The sequence below is a fragment of the Seriola aureovittata genome, chromosome 6, assembly GCF_021018895.1.
Source record: "Seriola aureovittata isolate HTS-2021-v1 ecotype China chromosome 6, ASM2101889v1, whole genome shotgun sequence".
NCBI lineage: Eukaryota > Metazoa > Chordata > Actinopteri > Carangiformes > Carangidae > Seriola > Seriola aureovittata.
The window spans coordinates 7,185,954-7,206,760 of NC_079369.1; the positions used below are offsets into that span (position 1 = coordinate 7,185,954).

Genomic DNA, 20,807 nt, shown 5'->3' on the forward strand with positions numbered 1-20,807 from the left:
CCCTCCCCTCCGCTCCCCTCCACTCCTATTTTTCTCCTCACACCAGATCGCATTGGCTATAAGCAGACCACATCAACCAAAACCATCTCACTCATCTCATATTCTCTGCATATTAGTGGTATCCTTGGCTACGTAATTATAAAATCATTTCAATGATAGGTGCGGTGCTTGAACTGCACGTATGATAGCTGCAGTAAAACACAAATCGTCAGAACCTGCTTCAAGTGCAACAGCAAAGATCTCCAGCAAATGATTTAAAATCAAATCAGGTCAGGATAAGATGACAAAGAACGCCAATATTTGAAAAATAAGTGGAACATTAGGAATGATAATATCTGGCATCTAGTAGCTAAAACGTTGTATCTGTCCTTGGGTTACAGGGTTGCTATTGCAGGCCAGTCCAGCTAGAGGTTATGGGGTTTGAGGTGGTTGGCGTTCCTGCACTTAAAAGCAGCCAGCAGAGGTGAAGAGTGTAAACAAGCATTGAGACGGAGAATGAGATGAGCACAGCGCAGCGGCTCCTCTTTTACTCCTACTGTCTCCACACTAGGATGAAACATTGTCAAAAATCCAAAAGGTACTCTTAGTGGAAATGCTGGGATCATTATGTGTTTGTCATGTGGTATGAGGTGGTGACATAAGTTTTCTATGAAGTCTTGCCAGAAATATACAGTGATACAGACCACAGACAGTGCAACATCACCACTTGGGGAAAACACAGCAATTGCCTGGGACATAATTGATGAAAATAGGAGTCATTATCAGAGTCTTTAACCACATCCTATGAGAGTCCAAGAGAGAGAGAAATGGGTTTCAGTATATCATGCCGGATGACCGCTCTTCCAAATGTTGGTTTTTGCTGTGTTTATTTATCTACCCAACCCACTCAGAGGTGACCCCTGGGGTGAGCTGTGGGGTCAGTCGAGTGTGTGCATTTGGACACATGCACACATACGCAGATTTACCCCCACACAACACAAGACACACACCAACCCCACCACCCTTCTGGCTTCACATTTGGCCACAGAATCTAAAAATATCACCCCAGAAAAAGGTGGAAAAATACCAGCCTTGTGTGGTGGAGGAATAGAAAGAGAAAGAGAGAGAGAGAGAGAGAGAGAGAGAGAGAGATGAAGGAGTAACGGACCAAACCCCCTCTCCCACTACTGAAAGGCAGGTTTGTTCTGTGGTGTTTGCTGTCCAACCACTGACTCCAAATACACACACACACACACACACACACACACACACACACACACACACACACACACACACACACTGTAAGCATGCAAGTTGCTGTTCACATCTGCTACATAATACCTGTCCGTTATATGTCAGGCGTTGTAGAGGGTTGAAGAGCAGCCACTGTGGCCACAAGTGGGAATTATGAAATTACAGCTCAAGACCCTTTTTAATCAGTTGCTTTAAAGCTGCGCTAATCAATATTTGTACATTCACAATGGCTCATCCTACTACATGCAATATGAAAGGGGTCACCTGTAGTGATGAACCAACACCCGAATTATCACCAATCCCTGCAATTCGAACAAGTTCTATGGAGCTTTTCACACTGAGCTACTTGTTTTGGTTTTTACGGCCTGCAAATCATCATCAATTTTTAAATTTCATTCACTGTCACAGCTGTCATTAGTAAAAAAAAAAATCAACTAAACCCACAGGAATCTATATGCTCACCACAAAAACAAACAGCAGACAGACAAAGTTAGCAGCTAGCTAGTCTCATTTAGCTAAAAGAGCCAGAGCTAGCTGAAGAGCCAAATATTTCTCTGAGGAGTTTGGTGACACCAAAACAGAGCTAAAAGGACAGAAAATTTTGGACTTTTATTCATCAGGTGGCTAGAAACACGACTCCATTAATGCAAATTTTTTCTTTCGTCTGCTAGATGTGTAACTAGACAACTGTTAGCGAACACCACAACAACTTTATAATGCATTAATATGTTAGTGTTGTGTTTAGACCTTGTTTTGCTGCTGCCTCCAAGCGGCCAGAAAATTTTACTGCTTCCAAGACATTCAGTTACGGTTTGCTTAAAATTTAACATAATGATTATCTGGGATTTGTCTGAACATAACATAGAAGTAGCGCAAGTATAAGAAGTTAATATAATCAGCAAATTGACTCAGTATTGTCGACACACGCAATATGTAATTAAAGTTTGTTCAAAATGGCTAACATTAGCTACCAGAAGTCGCTGGTCATACCAGAGCAAGTAAGAGTGTAGCAGCAAAACTTAAATGAAGCAAGGATGCATTTCATTGCAATGAAGTCAACTTTTGATTGGTAAGAGGAATATTATTTCTTCATTCAGTCTAACTTTAAAGTTATTACAGTGATGTATGATTCTGACGATTGAAAGAGAAAGCTCTAATGCATTCATTCATTCCTTCAGGATTTATTCGAAACATCCTCATGGGAAGTAGCCCACACAATAATAATACTGCATGATATTTGGCTGCTCTGCCCAGGCCTGCGTTCATGTCCACACCTCCTCCTCTCTCTCCACAGTGAAATAAAGTTCGCCCACTCACGAGTAAAATGGGAAAGACAGGGATGGTATAACTCCATTGCTTGGGAATTTTAAACAGGGGAAAGTTGGCATCACTCAACATCTCAGCTCTACTAAATTCAGCCATGAATATTTCCAGACTGTGGAAAAATGACCCTCTTCTCAATGCAGCAGAACTAAAGCATTAGGCAGAATTATAGGTGTATATACCCTGCTTCCATATATTAGAGCGGGTTGCGATTTGAGCTTTTAGTGACACTGGAGGTGATCATTGTTGGTTTCTGAGTGGAGAAAATCCTTGGGTCAGATTTTAAATACAAAACTTTGTCTTAAATGGTGAACTTGTTGAACTTTGACCATGATCAGATGCACAAACAGTCCTTTCCATGACTTATGAGTGGTCAAATACTGGGAAACGCACACCACACACACTCGCACAGACACACACACACTCGTACAGACACACACACTCGTACAGACACACACACACACACACACACACACACACACACACACACACACACACACACACACACACACACACACACAAGTGCTGGGGAGAAAGACAGAGCTTATTTCAATGGACTTTCCTGCTGTCAGAATGTCTGGTATGCATTAGCCACAGACTCCAGTGGGATAGCTGGATCCACAGCATGCGTGTGCATGCACACAAACACACACAGACACACACACACACACATGCATGGACGCACTGACAAAAACAAGGAAAGAAGAGAGACAACAGAGAGAGAAGTCCCACTGGGGTCAAACACTTACATCCTTAATTAAGTGTAGTTGAGAAGAGGTCTCATAAAATATAGAATTTTTCGGTGCTGAATGCTAAATGCTACAATATCTACAAGTTTGTGTAGGGAATTTTAAATGTTAAAGGCATCTTATGTTACATTCACATCTAATTAAATAGGTCAGAAATGTAGCTATTAACATATACAGACATATGCATGAAAGCAACCACAGCATGAACACACTCTTTTACTTGAAAACTCCCTCTATAAACACTCTCTATGATCTCTATCTCACTCGCTCTTTCTGTTTCTCCCCCCGCTTTCTTTAAACTCCTTATAAAACACTCTTTCACTCTGTTAGTTTTGGCTCAAAGAACATATGAATGTCAAATAGGGTGAGCCAGGTTTGAAAGTGTGTTAAAATGTGTGTGTGTTTTTGTGCAAAATATGGATAAACACTCTAGAAAACAACTGTTGTTAAAAATCTCCATGTTCAAACATAAGAATGTAACGTTTGTAGTTTTCCGTCTGGACCAGAGCAGAAAACCCCTTCAGCACAGCTTTAAATATGGCTGTCATCATGACCTCATGTTTGCTTTTATTTTCATACTTTCTCAAAATGTAAGTGGGTTTACAGTTTTAAAAACATTGAAGAAATATCATGTTTAAAGTTTTATTTTGAAAGTGGAAGTGGGGTGGAGTAAGGCGGGAGGATGTGGAAGTGATGGGGCATTTTTTTTCCACAGTTATTTTTTTTTTCTTTGTAAGAACTACTTGGCAGAGTGAGATCAGTGTGACCTGTAAACTGTGTTGAACTTTTTTTTTTTTTTTTGACAAAACCATCATTAATAACTGTTTAGATCTGAGTCTATTCATTCATTATCCTTTCAACAATAAGTAAAACTCAAACCGATGACAGACGCTTTGTGACTGAAATCATAAACAGTAGCCAGTTGAGGGTTTTTACTGGCAAATATGTCCTGTATTTCTAAAATTTCAACAATAACCAAAACCCTCTCTTTGATTCCTGCTTGATTCTGTCTCTACCCACCAAATGTTGCTACTCTATATCCTTGTAAAAAAAAAATTAGTCCGTTTTCATTGACATCACAAAAACCACCCGTACAGTGGCGGGAGAGCTGGAGAAAAACGTGCATGCTGGGATCAGAGTGGCCAAACCAGAGAGAGGGGACCACATGGCTCCCACAAAGCAGCACTTATCCAAAATCTGAATCAGTCACAGTCTGGACTACCGGACTGCAGCACCAAACCCCAAGACACTACCCAAAACTCACAAAATCATTTTATAGTATTCACAAAGTCTTGAATATGATCTCATTGCAATGTGAGACTTGAACACAGCCGCCCAGATCCTGGAAAATGGAAGATGTAGTTTGCCGTCTTATGGCAGCGCATACCTGGGTTGACCTGTGACGTGACGGCTGCTAACAGGTAGAGGAGGATGAGCAGGAGGAAGTGAATGTCCCACAGGTGCTTCATCCCAAACACATGCACAGAGACAAGCTTCCAATCTGAAAGACAAGATGGAAACACAAAATGTCAGTGACACAGTTTAATATATAGCTCGACCACAAGGATAAAACCGTTAAAAATAGTTTGGTATATAAGGTGCAGCATGAACACATTTTAATTTGTATTTACTCCTCTGTATTCATGGGAACCAAACATTTGTGTAGATATATAAGGGGAAAATTGGGGTTTAATTAGAAGCATGTTTTTATTTCACTCAATAAAAGACATAATAATTGCCACCTACCAGTGGAATTTCCATTAATTCACTGCTTTATCACACTATGAGAAAAGGCCTATTAAATTCTAACTGTGGTGATATTTCAGTATCAGTCGTACACGACAGAATAGTCTCAGTTCATATTCAATTAAAATGCAGGTTTCTATTTTGTAAGTTTTCATAACGCACATTAACTGTTGGAATAAATGATGAACGAGTGAATGAATAAATGAAACGACAAATGATGGCGGAAGAGGGGAAAGAGACACTGAGACACTGAGTCACAGACATGACTTCAGCTGGACAGACGCAGCGCCAACAAGCCGCCTCCAACTGACCACTTAGTCCAACAGCAGAGAAAAACAACTAGCTTCAACTCGTTTCTGTCCATATTTCATTTATGATTTCACTGCACTAATCTAGAAGCACAAAAACAATGGACAAACAAGTAAATGCGGACATCTTTGTTAGCTTCGCGTAAAAACTTTGCTTATTAAATGTTTACATTGGGAATAAAAGATTTCTCTCTCTGACATTTGCTTCACCTTGTGTTGTTATCTGATCGTTGCCAAGTTAACTACTGGGAAAGTCAACTGGGGCATTTTTACTGCTGCTCAAAGTCTCTGTTATATAACTGAGGGTCGTTTTAATTGTTCACGTCATGTTAATCACAACTTCTGTAACAGAATTATACAGACACCTCTCATTTCTGATATTAGTTAGAAAGAAACTTGTTTTTTTTTAATGCTTTCTTGATATTTTAGCTACTGTGTAATGATTGTGAATATTTATTGTTGTACAGGCAACAGGCCCCAATTTAAATACTAAAAGACATGGCCAAAGCAGGGTTATCTAAACCCAATTACACGTGACACAAAACAAAACTACCAGAGCACTGTGGGAATTTTCACAAGACACGAGAGTCTGTGTGTGTGTGTGTGTGTGTGTGTGTGTGTGTGTGTGTGTGTGTGTGTGTGTGTGTGTGTGTGTGTTAGACATTTCCTGGTGTTCATCACTGGCCAAAAACAACATTTTCCTGACATCTCTCCATTGAAATAACAGAAGAATCAGCAGGATGGCGCTCAGACCTCTAGCACTTGGGTCTGGACAATAGGACGAGACTGGGCCACAGTACAAGCCCTCATTCACATACGGTTAAATCAGCTGTCAATGGCTGTACTGTATTATAACAGCCCTATTCCTAAAATCTCATATACATTGGGCCTCCACCAGCAGTAACATTGTCTGCTAACACTCCAGTTGACCTCTGTCCAAATGAACCTCTGACATATATGAAATGCAGGTTCACATCTGCTGCAATCTGTCCATGGGAAACAAATCCAGACGTGTTGATTTTGAGGTCATGCCCAAATTTACTTTATTTTTGAATAGCATTGGTAAACTTGTAAAGATACCTGATATTAAATAACAAATTCCTCAGCTGGATTGGACATGTGCATTTGGAAATATAACACTAATCTTTCTTTAATTAAGAAGTGCTCAAGGATACCTTTAAAGTAAACCTGTAGTAAAAATGACCTCAAACTCAAAACACTCTCGTGCGACCAGTGTTGATGAATTTTGTGGCACTAATTACAACCTGACTTGCCTCTTTCTTTGTGTCCCCTACATATAATATCACTGCTTTTCTTGCTTCCATTTCCTGCAGCTTCAGGTTACAGCCACTTCCCACTGAGACCCCTTTACTAAACTTAACTCCTCTTGGCTTTTCATAGCTAATGAAACACAAACACCCGATGGCTTGTGTGCATTTGGAAGTCAAAAATATGTTTACCATGTGCTGGCCAACATTTATGTAAAGGCTGCTTGTGTTGTATAAGGGAGGAGAATTGACCTTTGGTTCTACATCTGGAGACTCTCAAAGGACCATACTGCTGTGTGTCTGCATGTTTTAGCTCATTTACTGCAAATCACAGACTTTTTACAGTAGTGCTCACCATTTAGCAAAGCATGCTATAACTGGAGATGGTGGGCAGTCTCTCAGTTGTCAACAATTTTGGTCCAGAGTGAAATATATCCAAAATGACTGGCTTGATGACCGTAATACGTAGCATAGACGTAAATGGTTCCCAGAGGATGAATTCTTCTGACTCTGGTGTTCCCTCCACTTCTCATCATCACGTCTACTCAAACACTTAACGACAGGATATATCAGAACCTCATAAACCAAATTCACACCAGCCTCAGCTGCGCTTTGAGATCAATCGTATCATACATAGCATTGCTATAAAGCTGCTGTTAACATGTGAATATGTTAAATGTTCACATGCTATATTTAGCATTACCCTCCAAACACACTGGTCTTTGAGCACAGTTAACTCGGCACAGCTGAGCCTAACAAGCTTAGTCTAATGTGTCCTTACATGACCACCACACCAAGGAAAAGCGTTTTAATTTTAGACAATAACATGGCCTTTCCTCTGGCACCACCCTCACACCAAATGTTACATGTCATGCTCCACTAGTGGTGAGGATGTAACACTAACACAGTTGTTTTTCCTCCGTCCACTGCATTGCATAAGTATGACAGCCTCATGACACCACTGGGTTGGTTACAGACACAGATAGATGTATTTTATTGCCACTTTATTACCATAGGCGTTTTTGGTACATGTCAGTAAAGTACAAATCACGTACACTTTAATATAGCTTTAAAATTGATAAAAAGCTTTTTTTTCCTACCTTGTAAACCACCACAGGTCTCAGCACGTATCAGTGGAGTAAGAACATCTATTTGTAGAGACTTTGAAATTGCTTAACAATGTAAAGTCTGCCATGTGGTACATTCACATGCAGGTAAAAAGCTCGGATATCTAAGTTTTGACAGTCGGCCAGTCACCAGCGGCGTTACTAAACTATGCTGTTGGAAAATCATACCAACATGACAAATGGAAAACGAAAAAATGGACATAGAGAAAATGAGAATGAGAGTCTGTTTAACAGTCAAGTCTTAAGTCTCAGATGTTGAAGCATCCCTTTAGTACATGAACACATCCACCCAGCTTCACTCTTTTCTCTCTGGGGTGATTTTCACACAGCGCTGACATGTACTGAAATCAGTGACTGCCTGGAAGTAAGAGAAAGAAAACTGCTTTTGTCAAATTTAAATGGTAGGTTTTAGAGAGTAGTTGGTTTTAATGTAAAATGTATGTGGTTTCTAGTTGGTTAAATTGGTGGGAAAACTTTTATTTTGGAACTTTTGAAAGCTTTTCCAACAATTTACACCTTATGATGACACATTTCTCACAGTTTCTCTACTTTGTTTTCTCCCCAGAATTACAGCAAATATGAGATCCAAGCCATTGTTGTTATTCTTATGTTCTGAGTATAAGTTAAATTGAGCATAACACAAGAAACTGTCTAGATGGTCAGGGTTTAGTGATTGTTAAACTGCGGATTTCCTGTGTATCAGTTGTATTGCTACTGCCTCCTTTGGTTGCAGCTGTGTTCTCGATACCTGTATGAAGTGAACAGCTGTTATTCCACAACTGGCTTCTGCTTCGGTAACATCAGCTCAGTCAGCAGCGCTGAAGTTATGGAGGCACAGGTTCACAGTTCTGGAAACTTCTGTTCGTTCTCGGCTTACAGGAATACAGCAGGAAAAACTTATTCGTGCCCTATCTCGCTTTCAAAAATTATCTATTCCAGGATTTTTTCCTTCGCTTATTTAAACCTTCTCAGAGAAAGACTATATATAAATAAAGTAATAAGCTTATAAAAACATTGTTGAATCATCTGAAGGTTTAAATAATAACTCACCGTGTATTCATTGCCTTTTATTTATTATGCTCTTGCTGTCATTAAACTTTTTTTCCACACAAAGGACCGTTATAATAATTTATATAATATAATTTCATAATGATCTATACTTTATTCCATCAATTATTTCATATTAAGAGGTGCAACGTTTTTGTTTGCACTTCAAAATTCATTCCAACAGCTACATCTTACATTAACAGTTCCTTTTCTCACGTAAGGGTAAAAGAGAGATGGGGTAATGGAGACAGAGGCCCGCAACGAGGAGCAGCTGCACAAACCCTTCAGTCATGAATTTATTCTCATGGCGGAGACAGAGCAGGAAAAAGAAAGGAGATCTAGGTCACATAGGTTTCCCCACCTGTATGTCAGAGCAGAGCACGGAGAGATAGACTGTAGTTTGTCTGAACCTTTGTCATTCAGCGTACAGGAGTGTATACTACGGGACAGTGAATGTTTTTTGAAATTCTTAAAGTTAAACTTTAACTGAAGAAAAATATCCCCTTCCAGGTGCTGTACGGTGGACATTTCACTGCTAATTAACACCCATCCAGCAGGCTGAGTTTGATTTGTATATGACTGGTCTGAGGTAAACTCTGCGCTCCTGTGTAACCATGGGTTGAGCTCATACTTAGCTGACTAACAAAAAAGTGCTGGCAGTCCAATGTGAGCAGGTACGAGGAGAAAAACAGGAGAAAGAGGAAGTCGAGATGGACGTACCAAGGTGGTGTGTGTCGAAGGAGGAGTAATATGTCCAATGAGGGACACAACTGGTGTCAAAAAAGTATTGTTGGAGGGTCTTAGTAAAAATGTTTTTATTAATAACACTGATTAAAAGTACAGTATATTGACGTTCACTTTACTACACTGAATTATATTCAGTATACATTATGTATCTTGAAGATGCAGATATGTTGCTCTTAGCAATGCTAGTGCCGTGGGTCGGGGGATGGTGTGTTGGTTACTCCACTCCTCGGTCCTTAGTGCTAATTAGCAAATATTCTAACATGCTAAACTAAGATGGTAAAAGTTAAACCTGCCTAACATCGGCATGTTAGCTTTGTTATTTGCTATTAGCATTTAGCTCAAACTAGCTAAATACAGCCTCACAGAGCCGCTAGTGTGTGGTCATAGACTGTTGAGCTCTAAATTCAGTCAGACCTGAAAGAATCAAAATTGAAAAATTGTTCACACTGCAACACAGCGTACTCCTGCGTCACCTTTATGAAAATAAGTCAGGTCCACTGACACTTCTAAAAGTGCTCAGAATATGAGCAAAAAAAATAAACCTGAGCGGAAAGTGTGTAAAGTAATCAAAACAAGGCCTTTTGAAGTAGAAAAGCCTGTTTGACACTGTTTCACTTTTCCAAGGGGGAATTTTCTCATCAAATGTAAATCGAAGTGTTAAAGGGTTGTGACCAAAGTGAGAAGACACAAGGTCACAGAAACGACCATTACTTCACCAGTTTATAACTATAGAGACTGACAGAGACGTAACAGAGGAGAGTTCAGGTCCCACCTTCACTATGCAGCACCTCCAGACTATGAATTATAAATGTCTGGGCAATAACTCCTAAAGGAAAACTGGCCTCATATATTCCTACTCCAGGAGACTGCTCTGTCCCTCAGTGAAGTATTTTTAGTCACCCGTGTGGTGAGGGGACCCGTGTGTCCAGTCCCTCCAAACGCAATATCAGGATATTATATAACTTTACTAACACATAATTGAGGAGGCTTTTTTTTTTTTTTTTTTTTTTTTTTTACCACATGTTTGTGTCTTCTTTGGGACAGCACACATTGGTGTTATGTCTAATATATTCAAAGCTCAATCTGTGTTCATAGTACAGCTGCCTATTGATGCCAGGATGGGAAATATTTCTAAAACATAATAGAATTGTTTTGCTAATGTGTGTATGATTTAAAACGACTGATACATTATTACACAAGCTTGGGGCCCCAAAGGCCCTATAAATAATATTTCTGAATTAATTTCACATTATGTACCATTTAGTCTCACAGATTCAAATGTTAACTGTACGCACACATTAACTGAGCTCAGGAAACTTTGACCACCAGGGGTCTGACTGACCACAGACCCCAAGACACCAGCTCCACAGGTCCCATTAGTAATCCCATATTTGGATAATTAAAGTAAAATATGTTTGTTTTATATTCCATTTAAACTTTAATTTGTGTGTATTTGGCAATATGAGTTTAAATGGGTAACGTGTGTGTGTGTGTGTGTGTGTGTGTGTGTGTGTGTGTGTGTGTGTGTGTGTGCGTACATTTCTAAAAATACATGTAGAGTCAAAATGAATGGTGAAATGTGTTTGAGCATACCTGCATTAATCATCTACAGTTAGACCTACTTTTCTATATCTGAAAATCTTTTCAAACCAGCATGTTTCAGCATGAAAACAAACCCATATGTGGTAAATGTACCTGAATGTGGTGGCAAATTATTGTATCATCTGTACCAGTCGGAGTTATGGGATGTCATTTCACATTAATTCACAATGTCTCACATGCCAGTTACTCACAGTAATATCTGTGTCCAGATATAGTCAAAGATATCTGCAGCTAAAGCACTCAATCACAGCACCATTCAGACGAAAGAACACACTTTAATCACTCTGACTGAACCTTCGTTTGAATTCAAGCAGCTTAGTGTAAACACCACATGTTATTAGGCAGCAAGCAGAGTTTATTGTATCAACTGGGAGCTGAACGTTCCTGAATAGAACGACTATTGACTTGAATTTCTGCTCCTGGGGGAAAAAAAAGTCTGTGCCCCATAAATATCATCTCCCTCTTGGCTAGTCCAGGAAATGGTGAAGGACAGATATTCCCCTCAGAAACCCACAAACTCACACAGAGCTCAACCAAGAAACACACATTTTACCTACATTTTTTAATCCGAGGGACGATGCGTTAGAGATTCACTGCTGAGCTCCCTAATTATTACAATTCAACTAACTAACTATTCTAGCCACTTTAACAAATATGAAGACTTCACACACCAACATCCACCTCTACGGTTACTCGTCCCACATCCCATGAAACTTGAATCACACTCGTCCCCCTGCAGAACGCTTATATTGCAAACAGGACAGCAGTTTTACTTGTTTGATTCCCAGACTTTCTTGTTTGTATGAATAATTAGATTTTCGTGGGAGGGTCGAGCGCAGCACACAGAGTAACATTGGTGTACCACCAGGTCCTGCACCCTGGGAAAAGTCTGTAAAGTCAACACACAGGTTTACTTGGCTCTGTTCTCTGCCTCTGTCTCTCTCTCACACACACACACACACACACACACACACACACACACACACACACACACACACACACACACACAAACACACACACAGCAGAGTCAACATTTGGGGTTTTACGTGGGCCCCGGCAGAAGAGGAAGCAACCAGCAGAGGTTCAGAGGGTCAAGAACGACCGAACATTTCACCATCCAACCACCAAAAACCGACCCATATCTGCTGCCGGTAAAGGAGGAGGGTACAGAAGTCTGAAGTTTGTAAAGTTATATCTCTTCTGTCATAATGACACATCCCAAACACGGGTCATAATCTTTGATAATCTGTATGACTTCATATTGATCAAAGTGGGAAATGTAATTAGAATACTTTCATGTGATAAGTTAAGTTAATTTGCAAGTTTGACATTAAAATGTTAGCTGTTGTATTCATGCTTTTACATCTACTCATGCTCTTAATGAATGTAAATTATAATCATAATCAGTGCATAATCATTCTGCATTTTCCTTGTTACCCTGCAGTGAAAATCAGGAGATTATCAAGTCCATCAGTGCAGTTTCAAACCAGTTAGCTAGCTAAACGCTAACGTCAGCGTGCTAATGCTAATGTCAGTGATGAAGCTAACATGTTGATGTAAGCAGGTATAGCGTTTACCATGTTCACCATTTCACTTTACTGTGTTAGCATGCTAAAAATGTGCTAATTAGCGCTAAACACAGCTGAGGCTGATGGGAATGTTATTAGCTTTGCAGGTATTTGGTCACAAACCAAAATACTGGACAAACGACAAATGATGAGCTGGCGGTGACTCAAGATGAAAAGTCGCAGGATCAATAAAGTTATTACAAATAATCCTAAGAGGAACATGAACGTCTGCACAAATCCTCCATCAAACAGCTGTTGAGATATTTCACTCAAAGCCAAAATGTGAAGCTCATGTTGGTTCGAGAGGAGGAGTCAGGGGATCACCAAAGTCATTAGGATTCACCACAATAATATATTAAATTATATTTCACAAGGTTTCCATTTCAAAAATAACTCACCAAACAAATTTAATTACCTCATATTTCACTACATTTTGGGAAAGAATCCAATAATGGTACTGTATGAGAGTATGTCAAAGGAAGCACAGATGAAAATTTGCATTTAGCTCTATCTGGTCCAATGATAGGACATCCAGTGGCCTGGTGGTAAATACCCAAACCATATAACCACAATGTACCTACTTCAGTTCCAGCTGCAGGACTGTGTTGCATGTCATAACTCTGTAACCCCCTATCATCTGCCTCTCTAATATCAACTGTCCAATAACGAAAAAAAAACTACTATAAATAAACAGTAAATAATGGTGTATGAGCTGCTAAAAATTGGCAGATCACATTTCACTCAGGTTCGTCTCTGCTACTTCAACCCAGAAATCACGTGTAGGCCTTAGAGCTATAAACCGCATATACAGTATGGGCATGTGTGTGTTTATGTGCGCTGTTGGTGCTGGGCCTGCTGTACAGTATGCCCATATGTTTTGCACCATAACCATCCACATATGCTTCCTATTACATCCTCTTGGTGCTCCCTTAAGACTGTAAAATCACAGGTATTTTATGTTTATGGGAATGCATGAAATCCGAATCACATTTCGCAATCAGACCCAGGTGGAGCCGTGTAAACACATGGCAGTAAAATCTGAGAATGAGGCGCATGTATGTGCATGTAGGCTTACACACACACACACACGCTTAATTAAATTGTCTTGACTAGAAGAGAAAACAATCCTCTATTGTCTGGGTAAGATATGACCCCTGGGGAGAAGTTAATAATAGGATATCACACACCCTCACACAACACGTACACATGTATGTAATGATATACACGGCCGATCTGAGCACTGCTCTATGATAGAGTGGATTAGAACAAGACTCTGCTTCATAAGCAAAGGTTTTACAGTGATATGAAACCAAAAGTTAAAAAGCTGAGGTCCTGTGCTGCTTCACAAGCTGCAATACTCTTCATATCAATGGCTTTATATCCAGTGAATCTTGCGACATATTTCTCTCTCTGTACCCACTTCTGCTGTGTCACAAGCAGGTCATAGGTCACACTAAGCTACAGAGCTGCAGGTGATTCCTGTACACTCTCTGCGATGTGATGACTTTCTCCTACCCATATGCTATGTGATAAAGCAAAGGGAGCTCCTGAAACTGCTTTCACTTATAGGTTAGACAAGCTCAAGCAGGAGCACACCTGCTGTAACACCTCGCTGATGGTGCCATTAGGGACTTTTCGTTGCCTGAGGACGTGAACTGTTCAAGCCGGTGTGCAGGTGCTCGTAAAGGCTACCAGCTGATGTTTAGAGGCCACAAGGGAGGAAGAAAATGAGAAACTGCAGGAGAAGCTGTAGGCCCACTTACTTCACTTATGAACACTCACAGACAGCACTGTATTTAATCTACCTGCTGAATCCACCAGCAACATTTCAACAAAGACTCATAACTGTTCAATGTGTCTATCGTGCAATGACCAGGCCTGTGTTTCTTATGTAAGGAGAGTAGCCTAAAATCCTTGACTGGAAATCCATTTTGATTGAATATCCAGGCCCTGAACTTTACAGCTACACTGTCAGATTGGAAAAACAGCAGCCCACGCCAAGAAGCTCTTTTTTTTTTTTCCATTTCCCCCATTAAAGCAAAGGTCCATCCCCAGCACGCCGCTTAAATCAGGAGCACTTGTGCATTCAACTACAACAAGGAAGTGCTTTCTTAAATTTCAACAGGAAAAGTACATCTGAGTTTTTAAACAAAGTATATAACGACTTAAATACCAGCACTGATTATTGCACCTTACATTCACCAGTGAGGGAAGAGCGTTACCTTCACTAAGGACAACATCATATTCTGTTCTGCTCCACTCTGCAGGAAAATAATGAATGAAGTCTGACACTAACAAGGTAACACACAGTGGTGGATTTAAGTAAATGTACAAGAATGTAAGGAGGAGCTAGTTTTAGCTACTTCATATACTGTATACAATATACTAGGGTTGGGCTCTTTCCAAAGGGTCACAAATAAATCTGACCGGTCGTGAGAAGATTAAAGGGAGAGGAAAGAGGAAAAAGTTCTGCTCCACAAATATGTTTTCTTTTTACTTTTATCTAATCTTTTATTTTTGTGTGTGAATACTGGATAATTTGAACAATGAAACAATCTGAAAAGTTTATAGGAGAAACATCTCTGTAGAGCTACGCTACACATTGACAACATGATGCGAGGTCTCAATCAAAAACTGATTTTTTTTTTTTTGAACTTTCATAAAAAGGTTGGGGATCACTGGTTTTAACTATGACAATGCACTGATTTTTGTAAATGTTGTTTAGTGTAAAATCTGCAAAGTAACCAGTGAGTGCAGCTGACAAGTAAAAAGTAAAGCGCTTGATTAAAAACACTGAAACATTCTGATAAAAATTAGTTGAAAGACCAAAGCGTTGTCCCTACAGCATGATACGTCAGCAGCGACAACTCATTCACTGCCCTGACTGTCATTTGTACACAGTAGAAGTCTGCAGCGTGTCATGAGGTCCTTTTGATGGTGAAATATTACCTCAGATCTTCCCTGACAGCCTGCAATTAGGACAGACAGGGGGAACTGAGACGGTGGAGGTGGAGAGACTGATAATGAGCATCAGACAAACACAAAGAGGCTGCCACATGTAAACAGGAGAGATACAATGAGGAATAACACCAAGGCCACATGTGCAAACACAGAGAAGGATTTAGACAGTGACTACTGAGTGTTACTGTATGTGTGCATCTATCTTTTTGCTCCTAGATAATCATTTGGTTTGGAGATCGATCTGTGTTTAGAATAAGACCGATGACCATATGTCGGTTCAAGCAGCCTTCTCTGTGAGAGACAACCTTATATTCACTGCATTAATTATTGCAAAATATCACAGAAGCAATTGAATTTGTTGTATTTCCTGTAACTAGAGCTAAATCACCTCTGGTTTAAGAAGTGGACCTCAAGTCGGAGACAAACAAGTAAATGAAACTCAGAAATACGAGGGACAGATGCTCAGTGTTCTTTAGGCTTCATGTAACCTAATCCCCGTCAAACGGTAGGTGATGAGTGATGTGCTGGTTTGGGCAGGGTTGAAGTTCAAGCATGTGCGGGATGCAAAGTCAACAGTGCAGTATTTTAGGGGACGATGTTCCCTGAAATGCCGCTATTTATACCAAATTACAGTAAGCACCTCAGCTAGAGAGAGCACACAGCTGGTTTTCTCTTGCCAGAAGCATTGATTTGAAAACACTTCCAATCAAACAACGTCAGTGTCGAGTTACAGCTACGCTAAGTAAGCAGCGGGTGCCTCCCGTGCAGTACTTTGAATGTGGGGTTGAAATTACAGCCTTTGCTGTGGCGTGTGTTTAAGGTCTGTATGTGAGGATGTCAGTCAGCCTCCAGGCTGTAGACTGGAGGGCTACTAATTGAAATGACATGTTAGAAAGATGCAGTGATAACACACTCCTAATGTGGTTCCATCTGTACTCTCTCTCTCGTTCTATCTGTCTGCCCCTGTTTGTGTGTGCGTGTTCATCTCAGTATAAGTTAAGTAAAATTACACCCACATAATGGAGTGAAGGCTTTGGATCAAATCCCCTGTGAAAGCTCCCTCCCTCTCTATTTTCCAACTGTCTGAGCAAATAAAAAGTACTGAATATGAGTACATTAACCACTCCCCTCTGACATCCACCACAGGCATTTCATATATTTCCCTGTCAGGAGCAATGGCTTCTCCATTCTGCTTTGACAAAGAACTTATTTACCCTGATAAAGCTTTCCTAGCCCTGATACTCTTACACCACCATAAATTGGCAATCTGTGGTGATCAGTGTGTTTCCAGGACTTAAGTTGTGGTCAAATTTTGTAATGCCACTTTTTGTTTTCTGAAACTCGCTTTGTCGACTTGTACTTTCTTCTCCAGAATTTGGCACTGTGCAGAGAAAGTGGCTGAACTTTAGAGAGGGGGGGGGTTGGATCATAGAATAAAAAAACCCCTGATGTTTAAGATAGACACTATGATGACACTATGTTATCTACAGAGCAGTTTGTATGCATGCAAAATGGATAATTTAATCTGTAATCTCTGTAATCATTTAATCATTGTGGATGGAACATTCAAAAAAGGATTCGAACAGTGTTTCTGTATTTTCAAGGAGAATTTCCCTTTAAGCGTTAAAAGCCTGAGTGTAGTAAACCTTTCTCAAACACCTACCATCACCTAACATCATTAATTAATCTATAGATTATAAATAATGATGATGATAGATAGATAAGAAATATAATACATGTAACAATGTAATTACCCATTGTATGTTATCAGATACAGTAGTATTACAGAGGCAAGCAGTAAATCCTCAGATTAGAGAAACAGGAAACAACAAATATGCGACAAAATCACATACATTTACGCTGAAATTTGTCATTGATTAATTATCAACTAACTAATGGATTAACTGACTTATCATTTCAGTTCTCGTGTTAAGAAGGCCTTGAGGTCAGCATCAGCTGTTATGTGCTGTAAGGCCATATTCTTAACGAAAACAAAAAGCAGTCATGTGCACAATTTAAAACTGCCCCGTCACACACACACACACACACACAGACACACACACACACACACACACACACACACACACACACACACACACACACACACACACACACACACACACACACACACACACACATAGAGCTACCAAGAATGACCTTAAGATCATCTTGACCTCTCCATAACAATCAATCCATTGACCAGTCTGCTGCTTCCAATGCCAGAGCTGAGAGTTCATACATATTCTTAACTCTTCAGATAACCGCTCTGTGTAGGGTTAACCTACCAAATAACTTCAGCGAGGTAGAAAAGAGGCCTCTGTGTGGACATCTGTCACCCGCATACCACAGCAGGATACCTACATACCATCCACGTAACACCTACATAACACTAAAGAACACACACACCACCTCCACGACACAAAAGCAGGATGAGAACTCGAGGGACAGAAATCTTTTTCAAAGCTGTAACTTGAACATTTAACATTTCATCAGCTGACCACAGTCAACTCGGAGAGAATCTAAGTAACCATAAAGACTCAGTTGTTCAACTTTTCCAAAACATTCTTCTAACCTCCCCACCACAATAAAGCAAACAAAGATGTGTGTGAGCTTGATGCAAGGCAGTGAAATAAGAGTCACATAATTTTTATATTAGTTACACTTTTTTTTTTATCGCTCGTAAAAAAGGATAGTTGGTGCCATTCTGCACAGTACAGTCATTTGTATGGGCCAGTAAACACTGTCCAGACAGACAAAATTACACTTAAATTATTACAGCTCCAACACGTCTGAAGATGATAGATTTTATGCATGTTCCCAATAAAACTAAATGGTTTAAAAGCTGAAGAGATCTGCTTCCTCTCCAGTGTTGATGACTTTTAGAAAGACAGACATGCATCATTTCAACTCTTTTCTTCCTCCCTGATCATTATTTGAAGTGAAAAGGTGTTTAAATGAAGGAATGAGGCTTAATCACATTTTCAGCCAACCACAGCAAAGTAAAACAATGTGCGATAGCGTCTGTTGGAAACAGCTGGATGTGCAGCAGCAGAGCACAGAGCAGTTTGAATCTGGCACTGCATCGCTTTGCTCTGCTGTCCACTCTTCTAGTCTGCCATGCAAACAGCAGCCGCTTCACACAAAAGGTACAGTGAGTTCAAACATGCAAGTAGGACTTTACCAGGGGAATTCTACAAGGAAAACTTTCACATTCACACATGTTTCACAAAAGCTGATCACAGTTTGAAGTTCCACCTTTACAGTCAAAACAAAGACAAAAAAAAAGGATGAAGCGTTAAAGGTGAAAAATGTAAAAGGACGACTTACTTACTTCTAAGATGTTTTTTTTTTCCTTTCAGACCATTTGTTCAGAGATGGTTTTAGATTATTCCAGTGAGAGTCAGACGGCTGAACGTTACAACCCGAGCCCTTCTCTCTCTCGCTCGCTCATTCACTCTGACCGTCAGGCGCCTTCACTAGGACTCACTGGGCTAATGTAAGACACCCCTGCACATAGGAAAAGAGAGAGAGAGAGAGAGAGAGAAAGAGAGGGAGAGAGGAAGAGAGGAAGAGAGGGGGAGAGAGAGAGAGAGAGAGCGAGAGGCAGGAAAAAAAAACTTTGCATTCTGTGGATTCTTGGGAGGGCGCCAAAGTCCCAGAATTCCACATGCCACACATAAGGTTTCAATTAAGGCCGAATCCAACACTCAATCAGAAAGCTTTCTTCCTCCTGAAAAGAGTCTTTCTTTTGACAGCTAGAGGCTGAAGCAACTATAACTCAAGGTAATGTTTGTGTTGCTATCCTCTGCAGTCATTTCTCTGTCATTTTATAACAGATTTATGGGAGTTTTTTGTTGCTACTGTCTCAGACGGTTTCACATCAAGTCTGTATTTTAAGTTTAAAATGCTGTAAATACATGATTTTAGTATAAAATCATACTGGACTCCTGTTGCGTTTGATCATATGAAATAAAACCCTGTACTTGTGCTCCAAGTACACAAAAAAAATCACCTTTTGTATTAAACTCAGTGGCGCAAACACTGCAGTTCGTCACTGCCTTAATAGCCAAACCAGATCCATGAAAAGTGTGAGTCAAGTGTCAGAGAGGTTGACTTCTACTCACGTCATAAAATGTGTGTTTTACTGCTGATGTCGCCTGAACCATTTGACCAGACTAAAGAAATTAGACGATTATTTGGAAGTGTAAACGTTTCATATAAAAGACATAGTGACTTCAGGTCTTTCTGGTTTCTTGGTGTGTAGTGTTTCCTGATGAGGGACACGTACTATCCTGCAGCAAAGTGGACCACAATGGCTGGAAAAGTTTAGGATTTTATTGTCTACTTGAATGGATATTTTTGATTTTTTTTTTTTTTTTTTTCAGCTGCTTTTGTACATTTTTAGCCATGCCAGCGATCTAGGGATAGCAACGTTGATCAGTCAGTCAGTCCACCACTGCTCCAGATTGAAATATCTAAACTATTTGATGGATTACCATGAAATTTTATATTGACATTCAAAGTACCCAGAGGAAGAATCCTGATGAGTTTAGTGCTGACTTTTCCACTTGCGCCACCACAAGGTTGACATTGCATTAAATGTCTCGACACCTATGGACATTTATATGACTTTTCATCTAGCGTCATCATCAGGTTAATACTTTAATCTGTAAGTTTGCTTAGAAAATAAACATTACACCTGCTAAACATCAGCAAGTTAACATCGTCATTGAGAGCATGCAGCCATGCTAGTGTTAGCATTTAGCTAAAAGCATAGCTGTCTTGTTAGACATTTAAAAAAATATCTCTGGAGTAGAACTTCATATTTGGGTTTCATAAATGTTTTTAAAGCATCTGAACAGAGATCTGTGTACAAACTAGGACACCATGAAAGTAGGTGTTTTTCTGCTAAAGTAAACATACTGCAGTCTTTCACATCATAATGCAGTAACAGAGCTGGAGAGTAAGAAAGAAAACGAGTCACAAAGGAGCCACAAAGAATATTTCCTGAATAGCTGCAACAGCATTGCATGCTCTGGCCCATCTTAAACATAAACCATGTGCTGGAAACTCTGATTCAAGACACCAGGAGCTATAATGCAAAAAGCACACCCTGCAGACACTGGCA

At 39.9% G+C, this 20,807-nt stretch overlaps 1 protein-coding gene across 2 annotated transcripts in view; it reads right to left on the reverse strand.

Annotated features, from left to right (window-relative positions):
* The window catches only part of ddr2a (discoidin domain receptor tyrosine kinase 2a), a 32,447-nt gene extending 11,698 nt beyond the window's left edge, over window positions 1–20,749 (reverse strand). For both annotated transcript variants that reach the window (XM_056378766.1, XM_056378765.1), the window contains exons 1-2: window positions 19,011–20,749; window positions 4,693–4,806 (exon numbers count right to left, since the gene is read on the reverse strand). In XM_056378766.1, the coding sequence (XP_056234741.1) occupies window positions 4,693–4,774 (82 nt within the window). In that variant the 5' untranslated portion in view covers window positions 4,775–4,806; window positions 19,011–20,749. The remainder of the gene's footprint in view (window positions 1–4,692; window positions 4,807–19,010) is intronic.
* Between the last annotated feature and the right edge of the window lie 58 nt (window positions 20,750–20,807).